The sequence below is a fragment of the Stegodyphus dumicola genome, chromosome 7, assembly GCF_044657685.1.
Source record: "Stegodyphus dumicola isolate Sdum_Otavi_A_Nest chromosome 7, ASM4465768v1".
NCBI lineage: Eukaryota > Metazoa > Arthropoda > Arachnida > Araneae > Eresidae > Stegodyphus > Stegodyphus dumicola.
In genome coordinates, this window is record NC_140774.1 from 11,720,113 (window position 1) to 11,746,488 (window position 26,376).

At 32.8% G+C, this 26,376-nt stretch overlaps 1 protein-coding gene across 2 annotated transcripts in view; it reads right to left on the reverse strand.

The window, feature by feature from the left end:
* The window catches only part of LOC118181823 (microsomal triglyceride transfer protein large subunit-like), a 129,728-nt gene that overhangs the window by 44,755 nt on the left and 58,597 nt on the right, over positions 1 to 26,376 (reverse strand). For both annotated transcript variants that reach the window (XM_085819874.1, XM_085819873.1), the window contains 4 exons: positions 26,148 to 26,261; positions 21,613 to 21,758; positions 3,625 to 3,713; positions 3,345 to 3,424 (listed from right to left, as the gene is read on the reverse strand). In XM_085819874.1, the coding sequence (XP_085676000.1) occupies positions 3,345 to 3,424; positions 3,625 to 3,713; positions 21,613 to 21,758; positions 26,148 to 26,261 (429 nt within the window). The remainder of the gene's footprint in view (positions 1 to 3,344; positions 3,425 to 3,624; positions 3,714 to 21,612; positions 21,759 to 26,147; positions 26,262 to 26,376) is intronic.

Below are 26,376 nucleotides of genomic sequence, written 5' to 3' on the forward strand. Positions count from 1 at the left end.
TTTTCATGAAACAAGACTGCCACAAGAAGCTAAGTGTAAAAAAGCATGTACATTATATCCTCATGTCTGCATATTCTGATATATTACATAAAGATATATCCTAAAAAAGGTTTACACTGATAATTACTTCAACAATTTGTTTCAATGTAATACTCTATACACTGTCTTTCCTAACAGGCATTTTTCCACCACATAGTCATTATAAAAACCAAGTCCTCTGTTTAAGCTTGGGACAAGTAGTTACTGCCTTTGTGTTGCTACTGTTTTGACATCTCATCACGAAAAATCTTGTTATCACCAAGATGTTCTTCATTTGAGAAGAGGTGAAAGCCCTTAGTAGTGAATTGGAATTATGACAGATTATTATGTCATAATTCCAATCTTTCACCAAATATTTTGGAAGCATTCATAAATTACTGTTGCCATGTATAAGTAAGAAGTAACACGATTTTCATCAGTAATCCAGAACAATAATATCAGTTAGTAAAGTGATGGCTACCATGTTTTGAATGAAAAAAAAATATTGTGATTCATATTCTGGGAAAGAAGAATAGTAATTAATAAAACTGTATATAGAACAATACTAAAATGGCTATAAACTGCCATTAGATATCATCACTTTTTAACCATTTTCAGAAGACATTATTACTCAATTGATAAGGCTTATATTTAATTGCTTTAACTCAAGAACTTTCTCAACATTGAAAATGTAAATTTTGAGCCATCAGCTGTACAGTCTTTTTTGGGTTCAAATGATTTTCATTGCATATCAGTATTCAAGGAACATTTCAGTGGTCTATTTTTGAGTGAAAAGCATGTCAAAGTAACTACCAACTCCTTGTCAATGCTAGAAAAATTTTGGATTTTCAGAGTAGGAATGCTTAATCTAAATGTGTGTGTGTAGTTTTTTTTTTTTTTTTTTTATGATTGCCACTTCCATTTTGCTTAATCTGTTAATTAACATAAGAGTTTTATCCAAGAATCAACTAATCATGAAATCAATAAATAATCATTTATTTATTTGCCTTGTGCTGGCACTAGAAGCATTATAGGTAAAAAATTTTATTATATATAAAATTAACCCAATCATATACTATATTGCAATACAGACATCAGTACAGCACAGCAACATAACATAAATATACAAAATAAATGACATATATAATATATGTAATGTAAGAGAACTAACTACGTGACATAAACTGGAAAAATTATACAGGTAAATATTACAGGCATAATTTTTAGATGTTTGCAACTGTCATATATTTAAAAATATATTATATATGATATTTATAATGATGTTATTGAAAACCATTTTCTACCAAAAGACAAGTGCTAGCTAGGTAGTGGCAAAAACCTCAGCAATATATAAAGCTTCAATGAAAAGGAATAACTGTTGTATCAAATCAAAACAAAAAGACAAAATTTACTTTCCCAGATTAAAATCAGATAACACAGGAGGCATAAAACTACCAATATCATTTAACATTGTTAAAAACATTTGCATCTTTCATGCAATCAGTGCATATATAAATTTCATGAGGTAGAAATCTAGGCATTGATTGAATTTGATGAGGCAGGAGCCATGCTGATGTTTATTTTACCATTTTGCACATGCCATTTCATGTCAAGATCAATAACATTGTGGTTTATTGACAGGTATTCATATTCATCAGCTGCCAAAACATCCATTTAAGCAATGGAAAAATCTAGGAGAGAAAACTGCTGTTCTTGTTTTTTGTTCCACCACCAACCATCTGTCGATGCATAGCATAAATTGCCAGCTCTGCCTGCTGTGACAAATTTAACACCTTACACCAGGGTTTCTTAAACTTTTTTCAGTCGTGACCCCTTTTTATCACCGAGATTTTTTCGCGACTTCCAGGACCCCATAATATTTACAAAAATTTTGTGGGACCCCATAAGTAGTGAAAATCCGACACACGTGTGAGTGAAACTGTCAATTTTTTTCACTTGGACTGTAATATAATATTGCAGTTTTAGATCATTAACTTTAATTTCTGATTTTAAGAACAATCTGAAAATTTTAAATAAGTAACAGACGAAATGACAGTGTCACCTGCAAAGAAAAGAAAATTAACATTTATATTATAAAAAGAATGCATCGAAACGTTTTCATTTTTTTCTTTGTCTGTATTGTCTTATCTTTATTTTCAGGTATATTGTGTAAAAATATTTGGTAACTGTAAAATTATTATAATAAGTTAAAGAAATATCAAAACTGCTAACATTTTTGGTGACCCCCTGCTGCAGGTGCAGCGACCCCCTTGGGGGTTACGACCCACAGTTTAAGAAATCCTGCCTTACACTATATTAAGCATTAGACTAGTGAGTAAGTCTTTTTGTTCAGAAATTATTTAATTACAAACAGTAAGCACATTTTTTGGACCCTTCTGCATATAGTGAAGAACCTCTGCTTCAAAAGCAGCCATTTTACAACTAATTTCTTACTTTTGTTAAAGAACTATTGAAAAATGGGAAAATTTTCTGTATAAGCCAATTTTAGTTATTTTGTCAACTGGGTTATGGCTCAGTAAATCAGAATGACTTTAAAGCCAACAAAGTTCAAGTTTGAATTCTCATAAAATGTTATTTATTGTAAAGAAAAATATAAACTTTGATTTAAATTTTGAAGAATCAAAAGAAAACACCAGCCTTGTGTAAAGGTTATGTTTTCTTTTTTAATACACTAACAATGCCATCAAAAGGAAATTTTCTATGACCTTAGCAATAACTTTAAGCACAGGAAACTAGTTCATGTTTAATGTTTTTAACGTCAACTTTAAACATGGATTGATTTCTCATGTTTTAAAATAAGCTGCATCTGTTCTGTTTTCCATCTTTAAAGCATCAGTAAAAAATTGTGTCTTCTGTTCATCTTGATTACTGGTAACTCAACCAACATTAAATATTAAGGCAGGATGATGCTCAAGTGGTGAAATACTTTCTTTCATAAGTTCTTCATTATAATGTTATCATTTATTTCAATTTCTTACTTCTTCACCCTACTATAAAAGAATACAAATTTTTGATTCCAAAACAGCTTTAAAATTGTGTTGTACTAAATCAATAATAACTTACACTGCCATATTAGGTGCCAAATACAAAATTTTAAAAATACTTTAACACAGTTCTTTGAACGTGGAGCAATTTATCAGAGTTCTCATAGTACCAATTTAGCAAAGTGATATAAAATGATATTTTTATAGAAAAAGAAAGAGAGATAATAACACAATCTTCTTTTCTTACTCCTTCCGTTATGTTTTAATGTACTTCACCATATAAAAAATAACATAAAAATTTATTCTAATGATAATACTTACAGATTTACACTTCCCTCCTATACAGGCATTTTCACCTGCTGAAACTTCAAGTGATTCTTCTTTCAACTGTGATCCCATTTCTTAAATTAAAATAAATAAACAAAAACAAATTTTGTATCTTTAAATTGATTTTTTTTTCTTCAATAAAATGCAATCACATAGAAAATTTACTAGTAATCACAAATCTAATTAAGATCCTGTTTGTAATTATTTCAAAACTAGAAAATTATTAAATATCATATTAATATCCAGAAACAGATTGAATAAATATATTTATTACCTGTTGCTACAGCTTTTAACACCGAAGCAAGTTTATTACCATTATATGTGGTAACAGTTCCATATCGCTCAATGTAATTTACATGCAATCTGTAATTAACAAAAGCAAATTCCATTAAATCCTTTTTTTTTCGGGGGGTACGAGTCTGAAAACATTTATTTCCAATCAATAAAATATGAAAAAAAACTCTTCATTTAAAAAAAATATATTCAAATTAAATGCAGTTTAATTAAGATACAATAACATGCCGAACAAGTATTAATTTAGAAGTCAAACAATAAAAAATCAGCATTATATTTTCAAAATTTCACAGGACTAGTTTTGATGGTTTTACCGAACCATCATCCACAGCTGCAAAAGCTCAAATGAATGAGATAAGAAATGCTAATTAGATACAATAAGATAATATGGACAGGAGTCAATCTACTGACACCATCTGTTGATGAAACCAGGACTAAAGCATAATTTCTTTAAAGGCTGATGGCAAAGATGGATTGGAATTAAGATCGTTAACTAGAAGAGAGAGATTTTTTTGAATGTGAAATGCCTCTAGAAAATCCATTTCATCAATGGAAGATGCTTTTTAAATAATTTTGGCAGCAGAAAAATTGAAAGGGTGATTTTCAGACCAGCAATGCTGGGCAACAGAAGACTTCTGTGATTCCTTTTTTCTAACGTATGCCTCATGTTCCTTAATGCAAAATTTTAACGCTCTCTTAGTTTGACCAATGCAAATTAAACCACACTGACAAGGAATCCTGTAAATACCCAGGAATTCCTATCCGTAATGGGGTCCTTGAGTATGGAACTCGGAATTTTATTGATGGGAGAATAAATAACCCAAAAGTTAAATTTCTGTTTAGGTGCAATTTTATAGCTAATTGATGGAAAGCAGGGAATGACAAAAGAATTTTTATAATCTCCTAAAACAAGAGTGTGCTTTTTAGTGTGTTGAGATGAGAATTTTTTAACTGCTTTATTAATAATGTTGGGTGAAAAACCCTTGTCGATAGCTACTGCTTTTAAATAATTTACTTCTTCGTCAAGAGATAGTTTGAAGAAGCAAACCTGAAGAGCATGGAAAAAATAGGAATAAAATAAAGCTAACTTTTGATTAGTCAGATGACATGATCTGGAGTGTGGTGGAAGGCAAACCGATGAAGATTTACGATAAATCGTAGTACTGAAGTTGGATGTGATAATATGTGACCAGAATGTCGAGAAACGGAAGAGAACTGCAAATCTCAAGTTTAAATATGAACTGAATAGCAGGATCAATGGAATTCATTGTTGAAAGAACTTTATTTAAATCATCTTTATTACCTTCAAACAGGGTAAAAATATTGTCTACGTAGCGGAACCATACCGGGAAGTTTAAAGTTTCAAACAATTTTGATTGATAATTATGCATGTAGATATCAGCCAGGATGAAACTGAGGGCGCTTCCCATTCCTAATCCCTCAGTTTTCTTGTAATATTTATTTTGGAAAATAAAATGTGTTTGTTTCAAACAGAGTTGAGTGAAGGAAATTAGCTCATCAATTTCGATGCAAGAGAAATGAAATTTGCGAACTCTGGTTTATACATATCTTAATGCACCTTCCATTGTAACATTGGTGAATAATGATTTTACATCAAAAGAAACCATAAAATGCTTTTAACCTCTTTTACAAATTATTATTTAATAGAGTTGAAAATCTAGAAACTAAACATTTAGGTAACGGATACGAGGCAGTGCCTAAATTTGATACAATAGGGCAGAAAGGAATACCACTTTTATGAATTTTGGGAGGAACATATAATCTGGCACAATTCGCAATAGATTGGATAAGCAACTGTTTTAATTTGCTTGAAAGGATTTGTGAAGCTATGATCGCAGTTTTTATTTTTGAGAGGTACTAAGGTGAGGGATCTTCAGGGATCGGATTATATGGTCCTTTAATTAGACACAATAACACGCCAAATAAATACTAATTCAGAAGTCAAACAACAAAAATCAGCGTTATACCTACAAAAATTTTTTCACAGGACTAGTTTCGATGGTTTTACCGAACCATCATCTTCAGCTGCAAAACCACAAATGAACAAGATATGAAATAATGATTAGATAAGATAAGAAAGCCCGGACAAGAATAAGCAAGTGGCGCCATCTGTTGGCAAAACCAGAACTAAAACATAATTTCTCTAAAAGCCGAAGGCAAATTTGGATTGGAATTAGGATCGTTAACTAGAACAGAAAGATTTTTATGAATGTGAAATGCCTCTAGAAAATCCAGTTCTCCAATGGAAGATGTTTTTTGAATAATTTTGGCAGCAGAAAAATTGAAAGTGTGATTTTCGTACCAACAATGTTGAGCAACAGAAGACTTCTGTGTTTCCTTTTTTCTAACATATGCCTCATGTTCTTTGACGCGAAATTTTAAGGCTCTCTTAGTTTGGCCAATGTAAATTAAACCACACTGGCAAGGAATCCTATAAATACCCCAGGAATTCCTATCCGGAATGGGGTCCTTGAGTATAGAAGTTGGAATTTTATTGATGGGAGAATAAACAACCCGAAAGTTAAATTTCTGCAAAATATGTGCAACTTTATAGCTAATTGATGGAAAGCAGGGAATGACAAAAGAATTTTTATAATCTCCTAAAACAAGAGTGTGCTTTTTAGTGTGTTGAGATGAGAATTTTTTAACTGCTTTATTAATAATGTTGGGTGAAAAACCCTTGTCGATAGCTACTGCTTTTAAATAATTTACTTCTTCGTCAAGAGATAGTTTGAAGAAGCAAACCTGAAGAGCATGGAAAACATAGGAATAAAATGAAGCTAACTTTTGTTTAGTCGGATGACATGATTTAAAGTGTGGTGGAAGGCAAACCGATGAAGGTTTACGGTAAACTGTAGTACTGAAGTTGGATGTGTTACGTGTGACCAGAATGTCGAGAAACGGAAGAGAATTGCAAGTCTCAAGTTCAAAAGTGAACTGAATAGCAGGATCAATAGAATTCATTGTTGAAAGAACTTTATTTAAATCATCTTTATTACCTTCAAACAGGGTAAAAATATTGTCTACGTAGCGGAACCATACCGGGAAGTTTAAAGTTTCAAACAATTTTGATTGATAATTATGCATGTAGATATCAGCCAGGATGAAACTGAGGGCGCTTCCCATTCCTAATCCCTCAGTTTTCTTGTAATATTTATTTTGGAAAATAAAATGTGTTTGTTTCAAACAGAGTTGAGTGAAGGAAATTAGCTCATCAATTTCGATGCAAGAGAAATGAAATTTGCGAACTCTGGTTTATACATATCTTAATGCACCTTCCATTGTAACATTGGTGAATAATGATTTTACATCAAAAGAAACCATAAAATGCTTTTAACCTCTTTTACAAATTATTATTTAATAGAGTTGAAAATCTAGAAACTAAACATTTAGGTAACGGATACGAGGCAGTGCCTAAATTTGATACAATAGGGCAGAAAGGAATACCACTTTTATGAATTTTGGGAGGAACATATAATCTGGCACAATTCGCAATAGATTGGATAAGCAACTGTTTTAATTTGCTTGAAAGGATTTGTGAAGCTATGATCGCAGTTTTTATTTTTGAGAGGTACTAAGGTGAGGGATCTTCAGGGATCGGATTATATGGTCCTTTAATTAGACACAATAACACGCCAAATAAATACTAATTCAGAAGTCAAACAACAAAAATCAGCGTTATACCTACAAAAATTTTTTCACAGGACTAGTTTCGATGGTTTTACCGAACCATCATCTTCAGCTGCAAAACCACAAATGAACAAGATAGGAAATAATGATTAGATAAGATAAGAAAGCCCGGACAAGAATAAGCAAGTGGCGCCATCTGTTGGCAAAACCAGAACTAAAACATAATTTCTCTAAAAGCCGAAGGCAAATTTGGATTGGAATTAGGATCGTTAACTAGAACAGAAAGATTTTTATGAATGTGAAATGCCTCTAGAAAATCCAGTTCTCCAATGGAAGATGTTTTTTGAATAATTTTGGCAGCAGAAAAATTGAAAGTGTGATTTTCGTACCAACAATGTTGAGCAACAGAAGACTTCTGTGTTTCCTTTTTTCTAACATATGCCTCATGTTCTTTGACGCGAAATTTTAAGGCTCTCTTAGTTTGGCCAATGTAAATTAAACCACACTGGCAAGGAATCCTATAAATACCCCAGGAATTCCTATCCGGAATGGGGTCCTTGAGTATAGAAGTTGGAATTTTATTGATGGGAGAATAAACAACCCGAAAGTTAAATTTCTGCAAAATATGTGCAACTTTATAGCTAATTGATGGAAAGCAGGGAATGACAAAAGAATTTTTATAATCTCCTAAAACAAGAGTGTGCTTTTTAGTGTGTTGAGATGAGAATTTTTTAACTGCTTTATTAATAATGTTGGGTGAAAAACCCTTGTCGATAGCTACTGCTTTTAAATAATTTACTTCTTCGTCAAGAGATAGTTTGAAGAAGCAAACCTGAAGAGCATGGAAAACATAGGAATAAAATGAAGCTAACTTTTGTTTAGTCGGATGACATGATTTAAAGTGTGGTGGAAGGCAAACCGATGAAGGTTTACGGTAAACTGTAGTACTGAAGTTGGATGTGTTACGTGTGACCAGAATGTCGAGAAACGGAAGAGAATTGCAAGTCTCAAGTTCAAAAGTGAACTGAATAGCAGGATCAATAGAATTCATTGTTGAAAGAACTTTATTTAAATCATCTTTATTACCTTCAAACAGGGTAAAAATATTGTCTACGTAGCGGAACCATACCGGGAAGTTTAAAGTTTCAAACAATTTTGATTGATAATTATGCATGTAGATATCAGCCAGGATGAAACTGAGGGCGCTTCCCATTCCTAATCCCTCAGTTTTCTTGTAATATTTATTTTGGAAAATAAAATGTGTTTGTTTCAAACAGAGTTGAGTGAAGGAAATTAGCTCATCAATTTCGATGCAAGAGAAATGAAATTTGCGAACTCTGGTTTATACATATCTTAATGCACCTTCCATTGTAACATTGGTGAATAATGATTTTACATCAAAAGAAACCATAAAATGCTTTTAACCTCTTTTACAAATTATTATTTAATAGAGTTGAAAATCTAGAAACTAAACATTTAGGTAACGGATACGAGGCAGTGCCTAAATTTGATACAATAGGGCAGAAAGGAATACCACTTTTATGAATTTTGGGAGGAACATATAATCTGGCACAATTCGCAATAGATTGGATAAGCAACTGTTTTAATTTGCTTGAAAGGATTTGTGAAGCTATGATCGCAGTTTTTATTTTTGAGAGGTACTAAGGTGAGGGATCTTCAGGGATCGGATTATATGGTCCTTTAATTAGACACAATAACACGCCAAATAAATACTAATTCAGAAGTCAAACAACAAAAATCAGCATTATACCTACAAAAATTTTTTCACAGGACTAGTTTCGATGGTTTTACCGAACCATCATCTTCAGCTGCAAAACCACAAATGAACAAGATAGGAAATAATGATTAGATAAGATAAGAAAGCCCGGACAAGAATAAGCAAGTGGCGCCATCTGTTGGCAAAACCAGAACTAAAACATAATTTCTCTAAAAGCCGAAGGCAAATTTGGATTGGAATTAGGATCGTTAACTAGAACAGAAAGATTTTTATGAATGTGAAATGCCTCTAGAAAATCCAGTTCTCCAATGGAAGATGTTTTTTGAATAATTTTGGCAGCAGAAAAATTGAAAGTGTGATTTTCGTACCAACAATGTTGAGCAACAGAAGACTTCTGTGTTTCCTTTTTTCTAACATATGCCTCATGTTCTTTGACGTGAAATTTTAAGGCTCTCTTAGTTTGGCCAATGTAAATTAAACCACACTGGCAAGGAATCCTATAAATACCCCAGGAATTCCTATCCGGAATGGGGTCCTTGAGTATAGAAGTTGGAATTTTATTGATGGGAGAATAAACAACCCGAAAGTTAAATTTCTGCAAAATATGTGCAACTTTATAGCTAATTGATGGAAAGCAGGGAATGACAAAAGAATTTTTATAATCTCCTAAAACAAGAGTGTGCTTTTTAGTGTGTTGAGATGAGAATTTTTTAACTGCTTTATTAATAATGTTGGGTGAAAAACCCTTGTCGATAGCTACTGCTTTTAAATAATTTACTTCTTCGTCAAGAGATAGTTTGAAGAAGCAAACCTGAAGAGCATGGAAAACATAGGAATAAAATGAAGCTAACTTTTGTTTAGTCGGATGACATGATTTAAAGTGTGGTGGAAGGCAAACCGATGAAGGTTTACGGTAAACTGTAGTACTGAAGTTGGATGTGTTACGTGTGACCAGAATGTCGAGAAACGGAAGAGAATTGCAAGTCTCAAGTTCAAAAGTGAACTGAATAGCAGGATCAATAGAATTCATTGTTGAAAGAACTTTATTTAAATCATCTTTATTACCTTCAAACAGGGTAAAAATATTGTCTACGTAGCGGAACCATACCGGGAAGTTTAAAGTTTCAAACAATTTTGATTGATAATTATGCATGTAGATATCAGCCAGGATGAAACTGAGGGCGCTTCCCATTCCTAATCCCTCAGTTTTCTTGTAATATTTATTTTGGAAAATAAAATGTGTTTGTTTCAAACAGAGTTGAGTGAAGGAAATTAGCTCATCAATTTCGATGCAAGAGAAATGAAATTTGCGAACTCTGGTTTATACATATCTTAATGCACCTTCCATTGTAACATTGGTGAATAATGATTTTACATCAAAAGAAACCATAAAATGCTTTTAACCTCTTTTACAAATTATTATTTAATAGAGTTGAAAATCTAGAAACTAAACATTTAGGTAACGGATACGAGGCAGTGCCTAAATTTGATACAATAGGGCAGAAAGGAATACCACTTTTATGAATTTTGGGAGGAACATATAATCTGGCACAATTCGCAATAGATTGGATAAGCAACTGTTTTAATTTGCTTGAAAGGATTTGTGAAGCTATGATCGCAGTTTTTATTTTTGAGAGGTACTAAGGTGAGGGATCTTCAGGGATCGGATTATATGGTCCTTTAATTAGACACAATAACACGCCAAATAAATACTAATTCAGAAGTCAAACAACAAAAATCAGCGTTATACCTACAAAAATTTTTTCACAGGACTAGTTTCGATGGTTTTACCGAACCATCATCTTCAGCTGCAAAACCACAAATGAACAAGATAGGAAATAATGATTAGATAAGATAAGAAAGCCCGGACAAGAATAAGCAAGTGGCGCCATCTGTTGGCAAAACCAGAACTAAAACATAATTTCTCTAAAAGCCGAAGGCAAATTTGGATTGGAATTAGGATCGTTAACTAGAACAGAAAGATTTTTATGAATGTGAAATGCCTCTAGAAAATCCAGTTCTCCAATGGAAGATGTTTTTTGAATAATTTTGGCAGCAGAAAAATTGAAAGTGTGATTTTCGTACCAACAATGTTGAGCAACAGAAGACTTCTGTGTTTCCTTTTTTCTAACATATGCCTCATGTTCTTTGACGCGAAATTTTAAGGCTCTCTTAGTTTGGCCAATGTAAATTAAACCACACTGGCAAGGAATCCTATAAATACCCCAGGAATTCCTATCCGGAATGGGGTCCTTGAGTATAGAAGTTGGAATTTTATTGATGGGAGAATAAACAACCCGAAAGTTAAATTTCTGCAAAATATGTGCAACTTTATAGCTAATTGATGGAAAGCAGGGAATGACAAAAGAATTTTTATAATCTCCTAAAACAAGAGTGTGCTTTTTAGTGTGTTGAGATGAGAATTTTTTAACTGCTTTATTAATAATGTTGGGTGAAAAACCCTTGTCGATAGCTACTGCTTTTAAATAATTTACTTCTTCGTCAAGAGATAGTTTGAAGAAGCAAACCTGAAGAGCATGGAAAACATAGGAATAAAATGAAGCTAACTTTTGTTTAGTCGGATGACATGATTTAAAGTGTGGTGGAAGGCAAACCGATGAAGGTTTACGGTAAACTGTAGTACTGAAGTTGGATGTGTTACGTGTGACCAGAATGTCGAGAAACGGAAGAGAATTGCAAGTCTCAAGTTCAAAAGTGAACTGAATAGCAGGATCAATAGAATTCATTGTTGAAAGAACTTTATTTAAATCATCTTTATTACCTTCAAACAGGGTAAAAATATTGTCTACGTAGCGGAACCATACCGGGAAGTTTAAAGTTTCAAACAATTTTGATTGATAATTATGCATGTAGATATCAGCCAGGATGAAACTGAGGGCGCTTCCCATTCCTAATCCCTCAGTTTTCTTGTAATATTTATTTTGGAAAATAAAATGTGTTTGTTTCAAACAGAGTTGAGTGAAGGAAATTAGCTCATCAATTTCGATGCAAGAGAAATGAAATTTGCGAACTCTGGTTTATACATATCTTAATGCACCTTCCATTGTAACATTGGTGAATAATGATTTTACATCAAAAGAAACCATAAAATGCTTTTAACCTCTTTTACAAATTATTATTTAATAGAGTTGAAAATCTAGAAACTAAACATTTAGGTAACGGATACGAGGCAGTGCCTAAATTTGATACAATAGGGCAGAAAGGAATACCACTTTTATGAATTTTGGGAGGAACATATAATCTGGCACAATTCGCAATAGATTGGATAAGCAACTGTTTTAATTTGCTTGAAAGGATTTGTGAAGCTATGATCGCAGTTTTTATTTTTGAGAGGTACTAAGGTGAGGGATCTTCAGGGATCGGATTATATGGTCCTTTAATTAGACACAATAACACGCCAAATAAATACTAATTCAGAAGTCAAACAACAAAAATCAGCGTTATACCTACAAAAATTTTTTCACAGGACTAGTTTCGATGGTTTTACCGAACCATCATCTTCAGCTGCAAAACCACAAATGAACAAGATAGGAAATAATGATTAGATAAGATAAGAAAGCCTGGACAAGAATAAGCAAGTGGCGCCATCTGTTGGCAAAACCAGAACTAAAACATAATTTCTCTAAAAGCCGAAGGCAAATTTGGATTGGAATTAGGATCGTTAACTAGAACAGAAAGATTTTTATGAATGTGAAATGCCTCTAGAAAATCCAGTTCTCCAATGGAAGATGTTTTTTGAATAATTTTGGCAGCAGAAAAATTGAAAGTGTGATTTTCGTACCAACAATGTTGAGCAACAGAAGACTTCTGTGTTTCCTTTTTTCTAACATATGCCTCATGTTCTTTGACGCGAAATTTTAAGGCTCTCTTAGTTTGGCCAATGTAAATTAAACCACACTGGCAAGGAATCCTATAAATACCCCAGGAATTCCTATCCGGAATGGGGTCCTTGAGTATAGAAGTTGGAATTTTATTGATGGGAGAATAAACAACCCGAAAGTTAAATTTCTGCAAAATATGTGCAACTTTATAGCTAATTGATGGAAAGAAGGGAATGACAACAGAATTTTTATAATCTCCTAAAATAAGAGTGTGGCTTTTAGTGTGTTGAGATGAGAATTTTTTAACTGCTTGATTAATAATGTTGGGTGAAAAGCCCCTGTCAATAGCTATTGCTTTTTAAATAATTTAGTTCTTCATCAAGGGCTAGTTTGGAGGAGCAAACTTGAAGAGCACGGAAAACATAGGAATAAAATGAAGCTAACTTTTGTTTAGTCGGATGACATGATTTAAAGTGTGGTGGAAGGCAAACCGATGAAGGTTTACGGTAAACTGTAGTACTGAAGTTGGATGTGTTACGTGTAACCAGAATGTCGAGAAACGGAAGAGAATTGCAAGTCTCAAGTTCAAAAGTGAACTGAATAGCAGGATCAATAGAATTCATTGTTGAAAGAACTTTATTTAAATCATCTTTATTACCTTCAAACAGGGTAAAAGTATCGTCTACGTAGCGGAACCGTGCCGGGAAATTTAAAGTTTCAAACAATTTTGATTCATAATAATGCATGTAGATATCAGCCAGGATGGGACTGAGGGGGCTTCCCATGGCTAATCCCTCAGTTTGCTTGTAATATTTATTTTGGAAAACAAAATGTGTTTGTTTCAAACAGAGTTGAGTGAGAGAAATTAGCTCATCAATTTCGATGCAAGAGAAATGAAATTCGCGAAGTCTGGTTTCTAGACATCTTAATGCACCCTCCACTGGGACATTGGTGAATAATGATTTTACATCAAAAGAAACCATGAGTAAATTACTAGGAGAAATGTTTTTAACCTTTTTTACAAACTCTATTGAATTTTTTATGGTGTAAATGTTATTGTCTAATAGAGTGGAAAATCTAGAAACTAAATATTTAGCTAAAGGATACGAGGCAGTACCTAAATTTGATACAATAGGGCGGAAAGGAATACCACTTTTATGAATTTTGGGAAGAGCATATAATCTGGCACAATTCGCAACAGATGGGATAAGCGAATGTTTTAAGTTGCTTGAAATGATTTGCGAAGATTTGATCGCAGTTTTTATTTTTGACAAGTCCGAAGGTGAAAGATCTTTCGGGATCGGATTATATGGTCCTTCGTTTAAGAGTTTAGTGACACCATCGATGTAAGTGTTCTTATCCATCACGACTATCTGGCCACCTTTGTCGGCCTTTGAAATGATAATATCCGGGTTAGAATGAATTTCGCGCATTGTAGCTCTTTCTCTCGCAGTTAGATTTGGTTTCAAAGGTTTATTATTGAATTTCACATTATGAGCGATAAGATGCCTAATCATTTCTTTCTGTGAATCTGAAACTTTACTGAACTTGAAAACTTTTTCGATAGGAGCCAAAATCTTTGGAATCGAGGGTTTACAGGTTTGTGAGAAGTTAAAATTATATTTTAGAATTCTCTCTTGTTCTTCTGAAAGACTAACATTAGAAATATTAACTATTGGCTTGATGTTTACAATGGGAAGATTTTTTGAACTACTTGAACTGGAAGACTGTAAAAGAAGTTTTTCGAATTTAACTGCAAGGGTGTTTTTATGACGGTTAACTACATTCTCCGTTCTAGACCAAGACATTTGTTGAAGGGCAGTGAATTTTGGATATGATCTAGCGAGTTCCAGATGAAGCTTATAGAGTTCATGTTCAATTTTGGACAATTGTTGACGTGTATCCCTTATCACGGACCGAAGTAAGGCAAGCTTGCAATTTAACAGAATTCTTGAAACGCGACTCGAAGGTTTTTGATTAGATTTGATTTGAATAAAATTGGGGATCAATTTTTTACATTTACATTTAAGTAAAAAGTCAAGATGATTCAGGAATTTTTGCCGTTTCAGGCGTAATTTAGTGAAACGATTAACGGATGAAGGCATGATAAACAATGCAGAAAATCAAACTAAATTAACAAAGCAATAATAAAGTACACACAAAACAGCAGAAAAATCCCTCACTGAAATGAATAGAAAACAAAAAGTTTGTAAGCAAAATGCATGAATTCAGACAAGCAAAGCACAATATCCAAATGTACAAAACATAAACATAACTTGAAAATTGCAAAAATGTACTCACCGAAACACTCCTACAATCACAAAATGGCGGCCACACCACGTGCAAAAAAGAAAGCAAAATGTAAGCCTGTTTGGGGCTTCTATAATTAGACACAATAACACGCCGAATAAATACTAATTCAGAAGTCAAACAACAAAAATCAGCGTTATACCTACAAAAATTTTTTCACAGGAATAGTTTCGATGGTTTTACCGAACCATCATCTTCAGCTGCAAAACCGCAAATGAACAAGATAGGAAATAATGATTAGATAAGATAAGAAAGCCTGGACAAGAATAAGCAAGTGGCGCCATCTGTTGGCGAAACCAGAACTAAAACATAATTTCTCTAAAAGCCGAAGGCAAATTTGGATTGGAATTAGGATCGTTAACTAGAACAGAAAGATTTTTATGAATGTGAAATGCCTCTAGAAAATCCAGTTCTCCAATAGAAGATGTTTTTTGAATAATTTTGGCAGCAGAAAAATTGAAAGTGTGATTTTCGGACCAACAATGTTGAGCAACAGAAGACTTCTGTGTTTCCTTTTTTCTAACATATGCCTCATGTTCTTTGACGCGAAATTTTAAGGCTCTCTTAGTTTGGCCAATGTAAATTAAACCACACTGGCAAGGAATCCTATAAATACCCCAGGAATTCCTATCCGGAATGGGGTCCTTGAGTATAGAAGTTGGAATTTTATTGATGGGAGAATAAACAACCCGAAAGTTAAATTTCTGCAAAATATGTGCAACTTTATAGCTAATTGATGGAAAGAAGGGAATGACAACAGAATTTTTATAATCTCCTAAAATAAATAATTGGCCAAACTAAGAGAGCCTTAAAATTTCGCGTCAAAGAACATGAGGCATATGTTAGAAAAAAAGGAAACGCAGAAGTCTTCTGTTGCTCAACATTGTTGGTCCGAAAATCACACTTTCAATTTTTCTGCTGCCAAAATTATTCAAAAAACATCTTCCATTGGAGAACTGGATTTTCTAGAGGCATTTCACATTCATAAAAATCTTTCTGTTCTAGTTAACGATCCTAATTCCAATCCAAATTTGCCTTCGGCTTTTAGAGAAATTATGTTTTAGTTCTGGTTTTGCCAACAGATGGCGCCACTTGCTTATTCTTGTCCAGGCTTTCTTATCTTATCTAATCATTATTTCCTATCTTGTTCATTTGCGGTTTTGCAGCTGAAGATGATGATTCGGTAAAACCATCGAAACTAGTCCTGTGATAAAATTTTTGTAGGTATAACGCTGATTTTTGTTGTTTGACTTCTGAATTATATGGTCCTTTGTTTAAGAGTTTAGTGACACCATCGATGTAAGTGTTCTTATCCACGACGACTATCTGGCCACCTTTGCTGGCCTTTGAAATGCTAATATCTGGGTTAGAATGAAGTTAACAGTTAGATTTGGTTTCAAAGGTTTATTATTGAATTTCCATTATGAGCGATAAGATGCCTAATCATTTCTTTCTGTGAATCTGAAACTTTACTGAACTTGAAAGCTTTTTCGATAGAAGCCAAAATCTTTGGAATGGAGGGTTTAGAGGTTTGGGAGAAGTTAAAATTATATTTTAGAATTCTCTGTTGTTCTTCTGATAAACTAACACTATAAATATTAACTATTGGCTTAATGTTTACAATGGGAAGATTTTTTAGCACTACTTGAACTGGAAGACTGTTAAAGAAGTTTTTCGAATTTAACTGCAAGGGTATTTTTAAGACGGTTAACTACATTCTCCGTTCTAGACCAAAACTTTTGTTCAATGGCAGTGAATTTTGGATATGAATTATCGAGTTCTAGATGAAGCGTATAGAGCTCATGCTCTATTTTGGATAACTGTAATGTTACTGTTGATGTGTATCCCTTATGATGGACTAAGTAAGGCTAGCTTGAAGTTTAACAGAATTCTTGAAATGCGATTGGAAGGCTTTTGATTAAATTTGATTTGAATGAAATTGGGGATCAATTTTTTTACATTTACACTTAAGTAAAAAGCCAAGGTGATTCAGAAATTTCTCTCGTTTCAGGTGTAATTTAGTGAAACAATTAATGAATGAAGGCATGATAAACAATGCAGAAAATCAAACTAAATTAACTAACCAATAATAAAGCACGCACAAAACAGCAGAAAAATTTCACACTGAAAATGAATAGAAAACAAAATATTTGCAACTAAAAAGCTTGAAATCAGATAAGCAAAGCACAATATTAAAATATGTGAAATGCAAATCAAACTTAAAAATTGCAAAAAAGTACTTACCGAAACTCATGCAATCACAAAAAGATGATTACACCACGTGCAAAAAAGGAAGCAAAAAATAAGCCTGTTTGCGGATCAAAAACTCATACAATCACAAAATGATTAAAACCACATGGAAAAATAGAAAGCAAAAAATAAGCCTGTTTGGGGCTCCTATTTTCAATTCTCATCTCAACACACCAAAAGGCACACTCTTGTTTCAGGAGATTATAAAAATTCTGTTGTCATTCCTTTCTTTTCATCAATTAGATATAAAACTGCACCTAAACAGAAATTTAACTTTTGGGTTATTTATTCTCCCATCAATAAAATTCTGAGTTCCATAATCAAGGACCCCATTCCGGATAGGAATTCCTGGGGTATTTACAGGATTCCTTGCCAGTGTGGTTTAATTTACATTGGTCAAACTAAGAGAGCCTTAAAATTTTGCGTTAAGGAACATGAGGCATATGTTAGAAAAAAAAAAAAAAAACACAGAAGCCTTCTGTTGCCCAGCATTGTTGGTGCGAAAATCACACTTTCAATTTTTCTGCTGCCAAAATTATTCAATAAACATCTTCCATTGGTGAAATGGATTTTCTAGAGGCTTATCACATTCAAAAAAATTTCTCTCTTTTAGTTAACGATCTTAATTTCAATCCATCTTTGCCATCAGCCTTTTAAGAAATTATGTTTTAGTCCTGGTTTCATCAGCAGATGGAGCCAGTAGATTGACTCCTATCCATACTATCTTATCTTGTTCATTTGAGCTTTTGCAGCTAAGGATGATGGTTTGGTAAAACCAATGAAACTAGTTTTGTGAAAATTTAAAAATATAACGCTGATTTTTTGTTGTTTCTAAATTAATAAATGCAGTTTACCTAATCTTTTTTACTTGGCACACAAATTTATTATATATGCATTTACTAAATGAATTCATTATATACTATATTCATAAAATGTAATTACAGGTTTTACTTCCTTAAATATTAACCTTAAATCTATATTTCTATTTGCTATATTTGTTAAAATAAAAGAGAGGATCTGGAAAAAAAATTCTGACCTGTGCATGAACGGTTTCTGGAAATGTAAATCATTTTACCTGATCCTATAAACCACAAATTCCAATTAATACATTAAGTTTTAATTAATCAAAATTCAGAAAATTCTTTAAATTTATATGGAAAATTCATAGAGATTTCCTTCGTAAATATTACTCAGAGGTCAGCTAAAAATTTAATAGGAATACTATTTTACCCAAGACAAAATCATTAGTCAACAAAACAAGAAGCCTTTACCTAGCAATTTTTGCCATGTTCTCAAGACTTTAACCAAAATTCGTGTGATAAAATAATGCAAATCAATAAATTTATTCATAAATATACCTGCAAAATGTGCACATAGATGCATGAAACTTTTTGTACTTTTAAAGACTGGAATTTTGATCTGCCAGGACCATATAAGAAGAAAGAATCCTTCCAAACTTAATGCATGCAAACTTTGTGACTGACTGAACTACTGCAGCAGTGGAGTTATTATTTATGTTAAAAGAACTTAACCTTCCTGTCTCATAAATGAAGCCCAGGGTTTCGAACTTGTGATTGTTTGCATTTGTCTCCCTATTTATCATGATGTTCATTTATATCCTTCTACAGTTCCAGCAATAGAATAAGTAAAAGATTACTTGAGTCCCTGCAGACAACCCCACCATCCTGACTGGGGACCTTAATGCTAAACACAGTGCTTGGAATTGTTGTCATACTAACTTAAATAGAAAAGTGCTGCACAACTATATCTTAAATAGCCCTGAGACTATTTATGCTTCTGAGTGCACTTACAGGCCAAGCCATCTGGAAAGATCAGACATCCTATATATATAGCCCTCTTAATGACCACCATTACCATTACTATGGTCGTTAAACACAAACTGAGCTCCAATCATCTACCAGTTATTGCTACGCTAGGTGTTGCAAAACAAGTTGCCAATAAATCTGAAAGCTCACAAAATACTGTTCAAAAACTTAATGCAGGACAATCCTCCACTCTTCAATAAACTCAGCAGCACTGAAGATATTGATTGTGCATCCAAATCACTTAATAATCATATCAAATGTGCTCTTGCCTCTGAAACTGTTATGTGTAGAGGAAAAAAAAAATCTTCAAACTCCCTTCCCATATTAGAAATCTTATTCATGATCAAAATGGGCTTCAGAAAAGGTATCGTGTGACCTGGAACTCCGACACAAAACAGCAGATTAATAAACTTAGTAGGGACATCAAGCAATTTATTAAGCAGCACAAGGAAGATGTGTGGACTGAAAACGTGATGAACTTTACGGTACCATTTGGTCTATAGTTAAAAATCTGAAAAGAATCTTTTCTAGCAATCAAGCAACTATTCATGCCAATCGTGTGCCCGGTTGACTTTTTCGACTTCTGTGTTCACAGCTCACAAAGGGGGGAGGCTAATGGCTCCATTCACTGAGGTAAACTACAGACAGTCATTCTCCTGTTCCTTAGCTTTAATGGCTTTCTCTTTCCTTTTTCTTTAGCAAATGTTTTCTCTCAATTGTTTCAAATTTTATTTAACAAAGATGTGCAGGTAAAGTACTCCAGAAACAAAATGCCTTGATCCCAATCTACTATAACAATCAAACCGCCTTCTCACATCAAGGGAAAGACAGCATCTTCGGTTCTCACCTGGAATTTCACCCAACTTGTGGCCAATTGACAATGACTTTGAACCGAACGACAATTTGAACTTTTATTAAAAGTTTGCAATTGGCTAAATGCATCAACGGCATGTAATATCCCTGACCTCGGCATATCTACTGGAATTGCAGCAATCATTAAAAAACTAAAGATTAAAAAAGCACCTGGAGTTGAAGAAATTTCCAAAACTGCTATAAGAAATCTGCCTAGAAATGTTTGTAAGTATAATTAACACCTCTCTTATGAATTCTTACTTTTCTAACTCTTGAAAAATTGATAGAATAATACTTATCCCAAAATCGGAAATGGATCATACAACACCTGATAGATACAGATCCATCAATGTGTTACTGGGACTTGGGAAAATTTAAGACCATGTCATTTTTGGCAGAGAATGAACTGCATTTACTTCCACCCGAACAATTCAGTTTTAGAGAAAAACTATTGACAACAAAGCAACCTGTGCTCATCATCGAGTTTGCAGGTGCAGCTCTCCACAAGCTTAATGTCGCTCTCCTCATGGTGGACATGGTGAAGGCCTTTGATCGCCTCTGGCATGAGGAACTTATCTCCAAGCTTATCACAGTTTGGATAGAGATCTGATTTTTCTTATTTTGTCCTTCACCTCTGACCAAAAGTTCAAGGTCTCCACTGAGAGAAATCTCTCTGGTGGTCTGCCTCAGGGTTCAATTATTGGGCCTATTTTATATCTTTTCTATATTGCTGACTTCCCAAATCCCACTAGCAGCCATAACTCTTTGTTAGCATATTACACAGATGACAACGCTTTAGTGGTCAAGTCTGCTAACCTCAACCATGCCATATGCAAGCTCCATGAGATTATTCCTTCCATTGAAAACTAGTGCTAGGGATGGAAAGTTTGCATTAATGCAACGAAGTCCCAATTACTTCTTATAAAAAGTAGAAGACATCCTATACACCTCAAAAAACAACTAAAACTTTTCAACATTCCTGTTCAGTTGTTGAGAAAGCTAATACTTACGTGTTAGAATTAATGATCCCCTTACCTGAACTGACCACATATCCTATATACATTAATGCATACTACAACTAGCATAAATCTGCTGATTAACACATCTTGTACTGCAAAAGTGTGTAGAGTGCAGTAAGCTATGTTAAGCAGGTTCATTGTATTATATAGTAAGGTATTTCTATCACACTTGAAAGTACAGACTTACTTAATAAATTTAATAACACTAGTGTGAAAATTCAGAAATTGATGCTCTTGGTAGCCTTTAAGTTGTTTACTAATTATCCTACTAATTTTAAAAAGCATTATCTCTTAAAAAGTTCTTTACCTTCTGGCTGTTGAACAAATTCTTAACAAGATTCCACAGTATAGTAAATGAAGATGAAAGGCTCACGTATTTAAACTAAACAGATTCATGAACAGAAAAATTATCATTAATTCTAATATATCACTTCAGATTTTAAAAAGCTAAAATAACATAAGATAATAGATTATACTTGCTTTGCTTTTATAAATACTGCAGCTTGTTTCCATAAATTCAATGACATCATGACTTCTTCTCTTCCAGTAACTTTTTGAATAATATTTTCCTGTGGAACTAAATTTATGATCATTTCTGATGATGTAGTTATACTTGGGGCTTGGGCCTGTATTCAAAGAAAGCCAAAACTTATTTTAAGAAAATGTTTCATTTAAAAATGCCATCTTTGAAAAAGAAATACTAAAAGCAAAGAAACAACATGTTTTTCTAAAGAATTCAAAGTGTTGGTAATAAATATATTTAGTATGATAGTATATTTAATTTGCTAATGACATTTTTAAGCACTGAAAATATGTTGAATTAATTCAGTTTTCATAACTAAATAAAGCTTAAAGCTGAAATATTGGGTTTTACTGAAAGTTTCCCACCACCACAAATATCATCTGCTCAAACGGTTCGAGTTGCTGTGTTTAACCATATTTTGTCAAATTATTTTTGGCATTTGAGAGAAAGAGACTTGCTTTAGAACACTAAGTTGTGAAATTTGTAAAAAAAAAAAAAAAAAAAAAAAAAAAAAAAAAAACGTTATAATTGCACAAGGTGTCTGAAATGGAATTATCATGTTACCAGATTAGAACCATCATTTGCTTTCAATTCGGATGCAAAAAGTCAGCTACAGAATAACACCAAATCATGTGCACAACTTTAGGTACTAATGCTGTATATCTGGCACTGTGAAGGTTTGGTAGCGAAAGTTCGAAAATAAGGATTATGGCATTCAAGGGCCTGCTGATGTTGATGAGGCCTACCTGGGAGAACTTGTGAAAGAAGATCAGTATGCAACCACTTGAGAGCTTGCTAAGGAGTTAGACATCAGTGCCACATCCACTAGTTGAGCTATGCATCACATAAACTTGAAGTACAAATTCAAATGCTGGGTGCCACATGAGCTGATAAGGACACACATGTTCGGGCATGCACTAATCTGCTCGAATATTAACGCAAGGACAAAATTCTCGACCTGATCATCACTTGTGACGAAAAGTGGATTTACTTCTACAACACAGGCCAAAAAGGGGTTAGGTCTGCTCTTAGTGAGCCCATCCGCAGTGTTGCAAAGTGCAATTTGACTAACAAAAAGATCTTGCTCTTTATCTGGTGAGACTGCTGTGGAATTATCCACAAAGAGTAACTGGAAAAAGGTTAAGGTGTGCAGCGAGATGCTAGTTCGTGTTGATGTTGCTATCAAGGAAAAACACTGGACCAAGTTCTGGCTCAAAAAGGTAATGTTCCATCAAAATAATGCAAGACCACATGTGTCTGCATTCACCGGCTGGACTCTACATGGACTCGAATAAGATCTTTTGCTACACCCACCATATAGCCGTGACATTGCTCCTTCGGACTCCTACCTTTTTTCACATCTGCAGCTACATCTTGGTGGTGCTATCTTTCATTCTATGCAGAATGTCCAAAATGAGGTTGATTTGTTTTTGGACTCACGGCCACCAAGTTTCTGGGCTGAAGGCTTAAAAAAAAACTACTAAAACATTGCCAGAAAATCCTAGATTCGGGTGGTGATTACTACCCACACTAAAAGTACTGCTTTCATGCTTTCGTTTCTACCTTTATTAAGAATAATTTGGGGGGGGGGACTTTCATTACAACCAGATAACATGTAATACCACCACAATAACAGTACAAACATGCCCCAATTTTGATGGAGAACACCCCCCAAAGGATGGATCCCAGTTCACCCAAATGAATATGTGTCTTTCCCAATAAATAAAAACTAATAGAAAATACAAAAACTTTCTTCTAAATTTTAACTTGGTTTATTGCCTCCTATGATGATAAATGACAGATATGTTATAAAAGCCCAGCAATGAGAAAATAACAATTATAATATTCAACACAATAGCATATGTACATATCTTTCACAATTCAAAAAAATTAAGCAAAATAGCACAAAAATCTTCCAGTTATTCCTTGACCAGATGTGTTTTAATCGTAGTAAGACAACATGTAATAAATATAGCTGACAAACACTAGAGTGACTTAATTATAGTAAGACCAGACGTGTTAGTGGTATTTTATTAAGTTGAAAAAAGCATTTATCGGGTGAAGCAGTATGTTGCCAAGTAAATACTTATGCGGCAACTCAGGTATGCACATGGCACTTGCCTGTTTTGGTAAAAATAGATTTCTGTGTACATGGAGAGAACAGCAGCATAAGAAAGAAACCCAAATATGCCCTTAGCGTATCAGTTTGAGGTGCACAATGTCAAGTTTGTGTAATACTTGGATGTTTGCAAAGAGAAAACAAATCACTGTGCATATGGGAAGAACAATAGTGCAAATGAGAAGGATTTCTTTTAAGCGTTTTATTGCCGACCAACGCTTCTTGCTTTTAAAATTTTATTGATTTACTGCTCTTGTATGGAATTCTTAGTGTTTTGCTGTTTTGAAAATGGTTGTACACCTTGCGCGTGCACACGCACACACACCAAAAAAAAAAAAAAAAAAAAAAAAAAAAAAGAGGATAGTTCTATATCTTGTGTTCTACTGGACCAATTGACAAAATTTAATTTTCATTTTACATGTCTCGAAAACTCGACTTCGGCTATATATTAGATTTATATATAGCATTGTTCTAATATAGGTATTCTGACACAAACTCAGACTTTTCTGAAATGCAATACCAATTTTTTCCCTATTTCGATTCTTTGATTCAAATTATGCCAAAGTAGCAAGTTCTGTAATAACTGAGTGAGTTGTTTTTAAAAAATTAGCTCTCAAAATTTTAGCTTCTCAGTGTAAATTGAATTTGCTATTTATTAAACATTCTTGATTGTTTTTTCTCACAATATCGATATTTAGGTTCAGATAAAATTCACAGTTATTTCCTGATTTATTTTTAACATTTGTATATTTTAGTATTTTTTATAAATTTTTTGAAAAACATTTTGAATTGCAAACTATAAAACTTTTACACCACCTTAAAAGTAAATGTATTTCTATGCATACCTACAAAAAATTAGAGTTTTGTATTGAAAATTTCCATAGATATACATGAATTTATATATTGGCGCATTTTGAAATTTGGCATATTTGTTAATAGCTATAGTAATGCAAAATGTGCTTTACACACTTTGTTAAAATTATTTGAAAGAATGAACAATGCACAGTTTTTCCACTTGTGCACAGTTAAAAAAGGGAAAGGAAAAGAGATTATTATAAATTAAGAATTTTGCCAAGTGAATTACAAACTGAAAATGTGCACCAAGATAAACTTTTAAATATCTCAGGAAATTTCTCACTAAATTTTACAAAATTCAGGCATAATTTGAGTTGTACGATTGAAATATGGGAAAAAAATTGGTATGTCATTTCAGAAAAAGTCTGACTCTGTGTCAAAATAACTATGTTAGAACAATGTTATATATTAACCTAATATATAGCCTAAATCGCACTTTTGAGATATGAAAAACGCAAGCTAAATGTTGTCAATTGGCCCAGTACAGCAGGATATATAAAACGATCCCCCCCCCCGTTTTTTTTTTTTTTTTTTTTTTTTTTTGTGTGTGTGTGTGCAAAGTGTACATCAGCTTGGTGAAAAATTAGTCACCAGCAAGTTCATGAATGCTCTCTCAAGTTTGTGAGTTTTCGATGAAGGGTAGAGATTATCAGAAATTATCCATAAATATACTATAACTTTATAGCTTTGAGTCGAACATGTAAAATATAAATGAGTGAATGTGAGATTTACTAAAGACAGAAGTCAATAAAATAAGAGAATAAACCAACTAAAATATTAAGTCATACTTTTAAAAAAAACCATATGAAAATGGATATATAAATCTTAATATTTTATAGTCTGATATAGATAGTTTGTTTATTTCCCAAACTTATGCATAAAATATCACAATTTGTGATTCTTAATTAAAAAATAGTAATCAGATAATAGCTTCTCAAGATAATGATCAAATTAACACATTTATAAGGAAAACTATTACAAATTATAAGAATTTTCTTTTCAAACTATGAACAATTTAAAAATTAATAGGAAAATTTACTTCTTAGATAGATATTTATGAAAAGAAAAATTTGACTGGAAAGAGAAATTTGTATATATGCACACAAAGTAAAGCAAATAATGAGCTAGAATTTAAATACTCATCAAAGCTTTAAAAATTCAAAGATGTATATCTTAGATTTGGTTAGGCCTAATAGATTTTAGAGCTTGTAGTAATATATTTAGTTACTATTTAGACTAAATGAATATTTAAAAAATGATAAATAAAAAATACATTTATAAAATGTATGTAATTTTCAATGAATAAGGTTTAACTTTTATTTTAAAATGAAATTACATAGAGATGGTAGTTCTATTACCTAATAAATCAAATAAATGCAAATAAACCTAATAAATCAAAACATTTTAATGCTTTGAGTTTTGTTCACATTTAAAATAAAAATTAAAAACCAAGAATCAATGATACATAAATCTAATCAACAAACATTCGAAAACTATTTAAGTGTAAAATGTACATACTTGATCAGGACCAAAATTGTTTTGATAGAAAGTTCTTCGGCAATTATGTTTATTTTTCTTAATTGTAGAGCCATGTACTTTATACTGAACTTCACATAATCCAGAAACATCTAACTAAAAATCATGTGAATGAAAAAACACAAAAAACCAAGCAAGCATGAATAAACAGAGAAAAAAATTAAAAATATATACTAAACCTAATTAAAATGAAACAATAAGATTAATAAAA